General features: G+C 40.4%; 1 protein-coding gene across 8 annotated transcripts in view; it reads right to left on the reverse strand.

The window, feature by feature from the left end:
• Window positions 1–10019, reverse strand: part of Mia2 (MIA SH3 domain ER export factor 2) — a 71063-nt gene extending 61044 nt beyond the window's left edge. For 4 of the 8 annotated variants that reach the window (XM_048415814.3, XM_048415813.3, XM_085697601.2 and 1 more), the window contains exons 1-3: window positions 9694–10018; window positions 4801–4934; window positions 2249–2335 (exon numbers count right to left, since the gene is read on the reverse strand). In XM_048415814.3, the coding sequence (XP_048271771.3) occupies window positions 2249–2335; window positions 4801–4934; window positions 9694–9808 (336 nt within the window). In that variant the 5' untranslated portion in view covers window positions 9809–10018. Of the gene's footprint in view, window positions 1–2248; window positions 2336–4800; window positions 4935–9693 lie in introns of all 8 variants that reach the window. The other 4 variants (XM_048415816.3, XM_085697604.2, XM_085697602.2 and 1 more) reach the window with 2 other exon arrangements.
• Window positions 10020–12814: the final 2795 nt, after the last annotated feature.

The raw sequence follows: 12814 nt of genomic DNA on the forward strand, positions 1-12814 counted from the left end.
TACAGGAAACTTAATGCAACAGTCACAAGAGATGGCCCCTTGTCATTAGTGATTAGGCCACGAGGGCAATGTGAATGGACAAAGGCTGCTATCATTGTCACTGGAGTGGGCGCATCAGCCCAGGAGTAATTCTTTATCAGGGGTGGGCTCAGCCCCTGCTCTGTCAGGCCTTCGCTCGCTCACTCTCTTTCCTGCTGCCATCAGCTCTCAGCTCTCACGTTTGGATTGCTCAACAGGTAAAGGTGCCCACTACCAAGCCTAGGGACCTGATTGTCAAACCCACATAGTAGGACAGAACCAACTCCAGTAAGTTGACCTCTAACCTCCACACATGGACTGTGGCACAAGTGCATGTGACACACATATGCACACAAACACACACACACACACACACACACACACACACGACTAACGTTGAGCACAAGTATACCATGATGTCCATGTAGAGGTCAAAGGACAAATTTGTAGAGCTGATTGTCTCCTTCCACAAGGGTTCCAGGGATCAACTCAAGTCATCAGGCTTTGGCAAAGTTCCTTCACTGGCTCAGTCATCTTATTACTGGCTCCACTTTTTTTAAAATTACACACTAATTATAACATCCCCCAATCTATATAGAGTGATAATTGGCTCACAAAAAAATGCACATAATGACTGCATCGAATCTGCTGAGTTTAGCCAAATTCACTGCCTTAGCATCACTAGATGGAGGCTGCTTGTTACTTTCCTGACTGCCCAGACCCAAAATTATCACACAGAAACTATATTCTGTTTGGCCTATTAGCTAAGGCCTTTGGTTAACTAACTCTTACATCTTAAATTAACCCATTTCTATTATTCTGCATTTTACCACGAGGCTTGTGGTTTACCGGTAAGGTTCTGGGGTTTCTTTCTCCTTTGGCAGTTACATGGCGTCTCTGACTCCACCTTCTCTATATATCTCTGCTTGGATTTCCCACCTGGCTTTATTCTGCCCTGCCATAGGCCCAAAGCAGCTTCTTTACTAACCAATGGTAATAAAACATATTCACGGCATACAGAGGAGAATCCCACATCACTGGAGTCTAGGGAAATACTCCAAAAGTTTCCTGAGAAGCACTAAAGATTTAAGCCGGCACCTACAGGGTAAGAAGAAACCAGCTAGATGAAAAAGTGTGGGGTGTCCTACCCAGAGAGAGTCCCTTCAAGTGTCTGGGCTAAGAAAGAGTTGGCACATTCTAAGAAAAACCCAAAAGCCAGTCTATCCAGGGGTATGTGTGGCTTATGGGAGGAGGGGGGTACCAGGCAGAAACAGTGGCACAAACAGGACCTGGGATGGAGTCTGAGCTGTATGCCAGGGCCAATGAAAAGCCATGGAAGGTATTTAAGGAAAAGAATGACATGACCTGATCATTTGCTTTTGTTTTCACAAGATCCATTGCTTTTCGAAGAATGGACTGGAAAGGAGCAAAATAGAGTCAAGCAGTTAGAAGGCTACTGTGTTCCGGTCAAATAGTGATGTTGCCTGGCCAGTGAAACGGTTCGGTGAATAAAGGCAATTACTGTGCTAGCCTGAGAATGTCAGTCTGATCCCTGGAGTCCATTTAAGTACTGAAGGTGAGAACTTCCTCCTCAAAGTTGTCCTCTGACCTCCACAGGCGCTCCGTGGCAATGACTCTTCCCCTTATTATGCACATAGAGCACAGCAATAATAAAATAAAATTGTGACAGACAGAGACGACAGTGCCTTGGGAGAGGTCTACAAGAGGGGACACACAGAGGAGAGAATGTGCTACAGATACAACAGAGATACAAGTGACAGGGCCAAGTATCTGACAGGAAGTGGACAGCTAATCCCAGTGCCGATGAAAGACAGTGTGAAAGCAAACAGTCTTATTTCACCATGTCCTCACTCCTGGTAAAACCTGGAATCCGAATAAACTGGCAAGTCAAACTCATGTATTGAAATATCATTTTGATTCTTTTTCTTTTTCAATTATATATTTTATTTAGAGTATGTTGTGTCTCTCCAGAATTCACTTTTCTAACCACTGTACTCTATTGCCTGTTAATTGCTCAAAAAGCAAAGTTTTTAACTGTGCTGTTTTATCTAATTGTATTCACATACACAAACCATGCCAAGACCAAGTTCTTAATAACTATTGTTGACAACCATTAAACAAAGCACACAACCAATGACATTTATTCCAAGGAAGACATTTTGCCAAGAACCTTTTGAATCAGTTAATAGCTGAGAATGGGTTTACTCACCTTAGTTGGCATCTCGACTTCTTCGGATATGAAGACCTCTTCAATCTGGACTGCATCTCTGGGGAAAAATCCAAAGTCCTTTCCTTTCTAACAAAATGGAGAGCAAAGTTATAAAGGAGAAGTGATTGAAGCTGTCATAACTACTGAGCCTCAGTTCTTTTTGAGACCTTGACTTTTAGCTACATGAAATCACAAATCATTAATTGGCTCTCAAATATCATCTAAAAATTGTGAGTGGGGGCTGGGGTGTAATGAGGTGGAAGAGAGCTTTCTCAGCGTGCACGGGGCCCTGGATTCATGTCCCAGTGCCAAACAAACAATAACAACAAAGAGAACACGAGTGAGGCCTTAGCTTTATGCTGTTTGACAGGATAGTATTAAGGGCACAATGACCCACACTGGAAGTGCCCCTGCCAAAACTGGGCTATATACTCCTACTATTCTCGCTCCCTCTCCACTCTTTTATTTTTAAGACTTATTTATTTTTATTTTATGTGTATGGATGTTTTACTTGTAGTGCCTGTGGGAATCAGAAGAGGCCATCAGATCCCCTAGAACTGGAGTTACTGGAGTAGTGAGTTGCCATGTGGATACTGAGAAAACCCAGGTCCTCTGGAAGTATAGCAAGTGCTCTTGACTACTGGCCATTGTTCCAGCCCAGCCCTCCCTTATTTCCTAAGGATCTTCTTCTCTCGGGTTCTGCAGATTTACACTTTTTTATCTGAGATAGCAAAAAGTAACAATTTAAATGACAGCTAAGGAAGACTCCAGAGGATGTGACAAAGTTGGAGTTTTCAATGTGTCACATTCAAAAAAGGATTTAAACTCCCAGGAGCTGCAGATGTATCCATCAAGGTAGCTAAGGTCCGTCTGTCCCCAAGGGAGGATGCAGTTCCTTTTGGCTCCTTTTGACTTTTCTGGGCTAGCCTGGTAACAGAGTCTTTTGGTCCAGTTCAAGCACACGTAGGATGGCCCCCAAGAGTGACGTCATCACTCAGCCACTCGCAGCTCTTATGACTGCTAAGGTTCCACAGATGTCTTTCTGTCTTCTGATCAATCTAACACCAACACACATTAAACATCATTTTGCTAGCTCTCGTTAGTTACAATATAGAGTAAGAGCAATAGGTATTCCATAGTACATAGACTGTTTGGAGATGCCCTAGGAGTCCACGGTATGAGTCCTTAACAGTTGTAAGCATAACTGTTCATCTCTATTCATGTTAGCAAAAAGGCAGAGAAGCAATTAGACTAAACATTTAATATACCAAACTAAAAGCAACTGAGACTTCACTCAGACTTTATCCATTAAACACTGTCTTATGTAGAATTATCATTTTCATGCTTAGTAAACAAACAAAAAAGATTGTTCTCTTGGCCTCTTATGACTTAAACTATGTCATTTTCTTATACCTGCATCAGATTTCTGTGATGCATTCAAAACACACAAACAGGTATTTTAAAGCCATTCTAAGTAGTAAATAGTCCCAGTAGCTGCAGATCAGGGCAAATCTGGCCAGTGGCAAAGGTTTGGTTAAACATCCTCTGGGAGGAAGAGGAAGTTTTCACCTTCAGATGGGTATGGCATTGCACATCAGCAACATCGACACTCGGGAGGATCTGGCATTCAGGCTCAGCTACATTGGGAGTTTATGGACAGCCTGACCATTCAGACAGTAAGCACAGAGACTGCACTGGGGAAGAACCTGGTACATACACAATATGGGAACCCTATGGGACTCCATCAGACTGGTCATGTCTGGTGAGCTTGGGAGAAAACTCGTCTACCATAGCATTCCATTATTACAAAAAACATAATACACAGCAGAGATATAAATCTTTTCAATTAAAAACATTAATTATTATCCTCAGAGATGGTTTAGGCTGCTTCTAGTTTGGCGAAATAAAAGGTCTCGCAGTTATTCTTTTATTGTCCATAAAAAATGTATATACCTTTTTTCTCTAGAGTATCAACCTTTCTGTTGACCTCTTCAGCCAACTTCAGTCCTTTCTCTTCAGATAGACATGCTTTGAAATGTGATCAATTAACGTCTGGTCTTTCTCAAACTTCGTCTCTGACAGCACAGACAGATGGTTGTGGTGACCATTATATATCTGTCAGTACTCCTAAATGCTTTCTAAATAACTATGAATTCTAAGCTTAAAACAATCTATGTGATGTAAAGGTAATTTTGAAGAATTCTTTTAGTCCTTCATCTTAAGCTGCCTACCCAAAACTTCTTTTTAAAGAAATTTTAGAGCCATCACTAAATGTGTTTTTTTGGTATTTGGGGGGGATTGTTTGTTTGTTTGTTTGTTTGTTTGTTTTTGAGCACTGGCTGGTCTGGAACTTGCTATGTCGATCAGGCTGGCCTTGTACAGAGTACTTGGATTAAATGTGTGCATGTGATCATATTTTGTTTGTTTGCTTAAGCATAATGAGGGTTTTAATATTTATATAGTGATAAGAGTTCCTTTATAGACTAACAGGGAGTATCCTTGTGCAAGTTGGCCATTCATTCAGCATTCAGTTCTTAAAACTGGATACTTACGCTGCCTGCCCAAAGATCTTCTCTCTCTCCTGCAAGTTTAACATAAACAGATATCTCTTCGCCCTCAGTAAAGTTCAGGTACCGACAGTCAGGTCCTGTGTGATCTGTCCGGGCTAGGACTCTGCTGATTAAGGCTGCATAGACACATAAAGAAAAGCACACACTTTAAAATGTTACTGCCTCTCATTTACTTATTTGTAGACAAGGTCTTGTTATGTATCCTGCACTAGCCTCAAGCTTAAAATCTTTCTGCTTCAGCTTCTCCCAGATGCTGAGATTATAGATATATGCCACCATCATTGACTCCTCCAGCCACTTTGCCTTCCTTCAATCCATCCTTTAAGGTTTTTGTTTGTTTGTTTGTTTTTTATTTTATTTATTTATCTATTTATTTGGTTTTTCGAGACAGGGTTTCTCTGTGTAACTTTGGAGCCTGTCCTGGAACTTGCTCTGTAGACCAGGCTGGCCTCAAACTCACAGAAATCCTCCCCATCTGCCTCCTGAGTGCTGGGATTAAAGGCATGTGCCACCACCACCTAGCCATTCCTCATGTTCTGAAATGATAGCTGGGCCTGATAGTTCACACTTGTAATCCCAACACTCATGAAGCTGAGGTAGGTAGGAGGATTTCAAGAATTTAGGCTATGTCTTAGTAAGGGTTTCTATTGCCATGGAGAGACGCCATGACCACAGCAACTCTTATAAGGAAAACATTTAATTGTGGTGACTCCTTTACAGTTTCAGAGGTTCAGTCCATGTGTGCAGGCAGACACGGTGCTGGCTATATCTTGATTAGAGACAACAGGAAGTGTCTGTGCCCCTCGGTGGTATCTTGAGTGTAGGAAACCTCAAAGCCTGCCCCCACAGTCACACACTTCTCCTCCAGGAAGGTCATACCTACTCCAACAAAACCACAGCTCCTAATGGTGCCACTCCCTATGAGCTTCTGGGGCCACAGAAAACTACCACAGGCTATTTCTATAATAATAGTAGTAGGAGTAATAATAAAGTTTGAAATGCTAATCTCAAAAACCAAAGTAAACTTTTCACTGCACACAAATTCAAACCCAGATTTTTTTGGCACAGTATTAAAGATTATTTACAATGATCCCACTTACTCATTTTTTATTTAAATTACATTCGTGTGTGAGCGCACATGTGTGCATGTGTGCATGTGTGCATGTATATGTAGGGCACGTGTAGAGGCCAGAACACAACTTTTGGGGGTCAGTTCTCTTCTGGTATCCAGTGGGGCCTGGCTGTCAATAAACTCAGGCTGTCATGCTTGGCAGCAAGTGCCTCGACCCGCTGAGTATCTCACAGGCCCTCCCTTCCTTATTGCGTTTTAGGTCTTAAAGATGTTTATATTTCATTTTATGTATTTGAGTGTTTTGCTTGCATGATTGTATATTCACCATATGTGTGCCTGGTGTTCACAAAGGCCAGAGAGGGTTCTAGATCCACTGGAATTGGATCTATAGGCGGTTGTGAGCTGCCATGTAGGTGCTGGGAACCGAACCCAGATCCTCTGCAGGAGCAGTAAGACCTCATATGTATAGATTCATCTCTGAAGTCCGTGCCCTTCCCTATTTTAAGCAACCTCTCTTGTTCCTGTCCACAGACTCCAGCTTGCAAATACGTTGTTCTTGGAGGGAGTCACCACTGTTCTCCAGTGTGTAGGATGCTGACTTTCTTTCTGCTATCTACCTGTCCAGCCATTATATTTTCATTCTGTTAAGTCCTCGGTGCACATCTATAAGGCAAACAATCCCATTTCATTCTAAAAGTGAGCATCTAGCTAAGGCTTAGGGGGCTGATCAGATAGCTATGGTTGGCTAGGTCTGCCCTGAGAGTTTTTTTTAACTGAAACATCACCTCACTTATCCTAAGCATCTATCTTCCCTCAGTCCAGAAAAAAAAACCTACCTCTCTTCTTGCTTCCTGTCTGAGTCTGGACTCCAGCATTACCTGCTGTCCTCACAATTTTATGTCACTACTGTTTCGCCTTGATCTATCTTGCCATTATTAAATAAAATTAATATTTCTACAGAGGAAGAAACAGCTCACATTTCACTTTATTTCCTTTTAAAACACATTGTATTAAAGCACATCCCCCGGAGACATGGGAGGTCCTCAGTGACTCTGAGTGAATCACGTATGCTTGATTCAGCCCTCCAGAGTCTAGGGTAACATACATATCATATAACTATTATGGTACTAATGTGTAAAATTTAAAGACGTACTGATTAAGTCCTTCAGAGTCAAAATAGCGCTGGGTGATGGTGGCCCAAATCTTTAATCCCAGCACTCAGGAGGCTGAGGCAGGAGGATCTCTGTGAGTTTGAGGCTAGCTTAGTCTACAGAGTGAGTTCCAGGACAGGCATCAAAGCTATACAGAGAAACCCTGTCTTGAAATAAAACGAAACAAAACAAAAAGAGTCAAAATAGCATTATAAATTACTATAAATTTGAATTTCCATTGAATCCTAAAGATATTAAAGCGCTGATATAATACAAAGTGGGAAAGAATTGTCATTGTAGAGTACTATGGTCAGAAACTTTTCTACATATTGAATGGCTTTTCCAAAAAGGTTAAGAAAAAAGGATAATGCATAAAAATATCACTTATGAAACGTTTATATTTAAACTGATCACATTTTGCATTTTGAAACGCTGTCTTCAGGATATGATGTGGCTGCTGCACTCACAAATGCACAGCAGCTGTGCTTGCCTGCTAAAGACCTGTGCAAGATCAAACCATTGACATCCCAGAACAGAGCAGGGAGGGACTCACTGGCCTCTACTGCTAGCTGAGGGGCTGCTGAGTCTATGGCTTCTGAGGGAGGAGTCATTTCTCTGGGGGTGTGGCCACTGGTAGGCTGCACGTGCTCCAGTGGATGGCTCCACGCCCTCATGGTGGTTCACAACAATCTGTAACTCCAGTGTCAGGGGCTTCCATGGCCTCTTCTGACCTCTACCAGTACCAGGCGTGCATGTAGTATGCAGACATACATGCAGACACAACACTCACAAGCAAAATAAAATGAATAATAAATCTTTTAAAAATAACTTTTTTAAAAAAATTAAAAAAGAGAATATGAATTGGGAGAGGGGATGTTGCAAGAGGCTTCGGGAGGAGTTGGAAGTGAGATATGGAGTAGACATGAACAAAACACATCGTAAAGATGTATGAAACTGCTTAAGGATAAATAAAAATACAATTAAAATGTAAAAAGCAATTATTAGAGAAAAATTAAAGGGTCTTTACTATGGAATACCATGTAGTTGGCAGGGAGTGGTGGCGCAACCCTTTAATCCCAGCACTTGGGAGGCAGAAGCAGGCAGATCTCTGTGAGTTTAAGGCCAGTCTGGTCTACAGAGTGAGTTCCAGGATAGCCAGGACTATGTAGAGAGACTATCTCAAAACAAAACAAAACAAAACAACAACAAAAAATGATGTAAAGAAAGAAGGTAAGGAAGAGAGGGAGGGAGGGACGGAAGGAAGAAAGATGTACTAAACATTAGTTTCAAATGACTTCTGAGAAAGGTTACAAAAATTTTTATTCATAAAAATATTACTACCTGGGTGGTGGTGGCACACACCTTTAATCCCAGCACATGAGAGGCAGAGGCATCTCTGAGTTCGAAACCAGCCTGGTCTATAAAGCAAGTTCCAGGGAAGTCAGAGCTACACAGCAAATAAATCTTTTATACATACATACATACATACATACATATACGTTTTGTTACATATAGTTATATTTTGTATTTAAATTTACATTTTGCAAAATTAAAAACAGTTTTCATGTTGGAAAGATAGAAATTATTTTCAGCAATTCTAAGATGATCATACAATATTTTCTTTTTCTGTTTTTGTTGTTGTTGCTCTATTTTGAAAAGAAGAACTCACTATGTAGATCAAGCTGGCCTGGAACTAGAGATCTGCCAGCTTATGCCTCCTGAGTGCTGGGACTAAAGATGTGTGTGTCATCATATTCTGCAGGATAAAGTTATTTTGCATCAACATGTGGAAAACAAAAAAATAAGTTCTTGGAGCTAGACAGATGATTGAGTGGTTAAGAGTACTTACGCTCTTGCAGAGGACCCAGAACCAGTTCCTAGCACCCACACAGAAACTCATAACTGTAATTCAAGTGCCTGGGAATCAAATGCCCTCTTTTGGATTCTGTGATCACTAGGCACATATGTTGTATAGTACAAAAATACATATATACCTGTGGGCAAAATACCCACATATATAAAATAAAATTTTTAAACATAAGTTCTTAAGCAACTTACTTTGTAAGTACTTAAAGTAGAAATTAATTTCTCATCATAGAAACTCAAGAGAATTTAATATTGAATGTTATAAATTGTATATATTGGAACACTTATTTCAGCATTTTGCATAATAAATTAAAACAAATGACTAACATTTGATAAAATTTAGACAGTTAAATCATGACACTTGAAATAAAAACATTTTTGGAGAAACTCATGAGAATCAGAAAGTGTTGATCATGAAATAGAAACTAAAATATAGAAGCTTCATTAAGAGTGAATTACCAAAATGCCCGATGTCTTTTTTAAACAACTCAATCTTCATTAAGAAATAGTAAAAGTTTTAGTTTTTATTTAGTTTTTGACACACAGATTAATGCCATTTCTGACATATTTCTATACCAGTCTTATTTTTGTCTTTTATGTTAAATTTATACTAACGCTGTCACAAAATGCTTTGCTTCAGAATTCCCTTTTTTTATATCAAGCTGTAGTTTATAATTCAGAGATTTCTCAATACTATTAACGTTGATTTCATCCTACAGGTCCACAGTAGCATTTAATGTGACTTTTAGAACTCAATTTAAGAGTGAAGAAGAAAAGCAAACTTACTTTCACACTCCAAGTCACCACACTTTTTGAGGTGCGCCAGCAGCTTTGTACCCTCCAGTACCTTGGCCAGAGAAAGAAGCAGAAGGAGGATTCTTGGAACACTAATTTCCGCCATGCTTCCACAGGACACCAGGACCGCTGAACAAGCGTCAGAATGCTTGTTAGGTCGCAGACATGCCAGCCAAGCAGCAGACACTCTCTTCGGTAGTACAAGAGGAAACAGCTGAGTACTTTTCAGTTCCTCTGTAGCTACATTTTCCTGTCGGTTACTGGCTCAACTTCAGGAATCAACACTCTTTGGTCTCACTCTTTGGTCTCAGTGTCAGTTAGCCAGATGATACGGACGGGCTTAATAATTAACGGAGATTTTTAGTTGGACTAATGTTTTGTAAAGTAGCCCATGTGAAACTGACTCACTGAAGGCACCTTGCGCTCGGTAGGACGGTTCTTTGGCTGCCACAAAAAGGTAGTCAGTCTCTACAGTCGTCTTCAGGCAGAGCAGTCAGCAAGCACAAACCAAATGTGTACTGCATGCGAATTCTAACTTCAAAAGAGCCAGAAAATGGTGACTAACGCAGTCAGTAGATGCATTCATCATGAATGACAACCTGAGTTTGATATTACCTGGGAACAACTTGGTAGAAGGACAGAACTGATTCTCACAAGTGGCAGTTGGACCTACAGTCAGAGAGAGAGAGAGAGAGAGAGAGAGAGAGAGAATAAATAAATGTAATTTTAAAAGTTAAATGCATAATCTAAAATGAATTTACTCCTTTGCAAAAAAGCTTCAAATGTAGAAATTAGATTAGAAACAATGGCTGTATATGTGACATTAAAAAGACGGCATATACTTATACAAAAAACAGTATGAATTTATGTTAAAAGTATGATTTTGAAATATGATTATCAGAAAAACTCTTCCTTTGAGTATTTGTAAAAAAAAATCTTCAGTGTTACTATGAAGTCATAATTAGAGCAATAGCTGAAACATAATAACCACTTACTATGATCCACATATTGTCTGAAGTACTTAGGTAGTATTCATAGGTACGTGATCTGATTTCAACTTCATACCAGCTCTCTGGGGTAGGTGACATTATCACCCTGATATTTGCATAAAAATCAAAGTAGAGACAGGCTAAGTCACCCACATTCAGTGAATAAAGATAAATTTAAATGTGTGTACTGTGAAAAAAAAGCAGCACAGCGTCTACTGCGTCTTAGCTCGTCTTCTGTGCAAAGACAGAAGTGGAGAATTATTCTACACTTAAAATGACACGTGTATCTCTGAGAGTGGAGGGGGTGAGAGATGGGAGAGCTCCGACACTGCTCTCCACAGGGTGGAAATGTCATTTCAGAATGTGTTCTCCTTTACAGCTCTCTTTTGTAAAAACTAGGAAGTATATGCCACTTAAAAATAAGGTATGAAAATCGAGTTCTTTGAATGCTGTTGTTGCTTTAAGAGATCAAAGTCCTATATTGGGAAATTTTGTTTAAGGGACTAGATCTGAAGGTCCCCGAGTCTGAATGCAGCACTCTGCACTCTAGTGCCAGACAGAAATGACACATATCCATCACCCCTGACGAGCCAGAGGACCTTTGCTTTCAAAGTCCTAAAAGGACAGAAATACAATTGCCTGCTGGTTTGTTTACACAAGAGGGTCAGTCAGTCGGCTTGCAACAGAGAATTCCATAGCTGTATACACACACACACACACACACACACACACACACACACACACACACACGGTGTAGATTAGGTTCTTGACCAATTTCATGAGTTCAAAATTATCATTATTAATGACATTGAAATAAAAATCAGCTCTTTGGGGCCAGGTGTGGTAGCACATGCCTTTAATCTTAGCACTCCAGGGAGGCAGGATCTCTGTGAATTCCAAACTAAACTGGTCTGCAGCAAAAGTTCCAGGGCAAAACCCTGCATCAGTGAGAGAGAGTGATTTGGTGTGAAGCTATTTGCACAATTTATTTTATCAAAGCTATACTAGAAGCTTCAGAGGCGGCACATCTGGGAAGAGCACTTGTATTCTTTTTGTTTGTTTGTTTGTTTGGTTGGTTGGTTTTTTGAGACAGGGTTTCTCTATGTAGCTTTGGTGCCTGTCTTGGAACTTGCTCCGTAGATCAGGCTGGCCTCGAACTCACAGAGATTCTCCTGCCTCTACCTCCCATGTGCTAGGATTAAAGGCGTGCACCACCACCAGGGGAGCACTTATGCTCTTGCAGAGGACCCAAGTTGAGTTCCCAGTATCCTGAGAGATCTATCACCTCTGGCCTCTGAGGGCACCTGCACCTCATGTGCACAAATTCACATAGGGACACATAATTAAAAATAGTAAAAATAAACTGGTCAGTAGTACAACAATAAAAACTTTAAAAATTAGAACCAATAATAAATTGAGATAACAATTTTAAGTGTCATTTATATTCAGTACTAAAGACCTCCTTAATTAAATTCAGAATTAATGATGTTCTAAATTAGTAATAAATGGGTAGATGAGATAGATGACTTAGTGGGTAAGGTGTCTGTCCTACAAACCTGCTGAACTGAGTTTAATACTGAGTGTGATATAGGTGAAAGAAAAGAACTGACTCCACAAACTGTTCAGATCATGATTTAAAGATAAAAAGAAATGTAGCCGGGTGGTTGTGGCATACTCCGATAATTCCAGCACTCAGGAGGCAGAAGCAGGCAGATCTCTGTGAGTTCAAGGCTGGCCTGGTCTATAGAGTGAGTTTCAGGACAGCATGGGCTACACAAAGAAATTCTGTCTTAAAGAAAAAGGAAGGAAGGGAGGGAAGGAGGGAGGGAGGGAGGGAGGAAGGGAGGGAGTGAGGGAGGGAGGGAGGGAATAAGTAAGAAAAAAGAAAGAAATGAATTACTATAAATAACAGCTACACCAATTTAGATATTACCTAACAGTTGATGCAGTGTGTAGAATAAACGTATTTGTATTCATCTACAAAGTCAACACTAAGGAAGATGTCATGGAAACAAAATGCAGCCATTGGAGATAAGAAAGCCTACTGTACAAAGCTGAAGACTGGATTGTTAAAGTCATACATCATATCCTCCAGACAAAAGCACAGAGCAGTCTTTCCATCA

The sequence above is a fragment of the Myodes glareolus genome, chromosome 11, assembly GCF_982192425.1.
Source record: "Myodes glareolus chromosome 11, mMyoGla1.1, whole genome shotgun sequence".
NCBI classification, from domain to species: Eukaryota; Metazoa; Chordata; class Mammalia; order Rodentia; family Cricetidae; genus Myodes; species Myodes glareolus.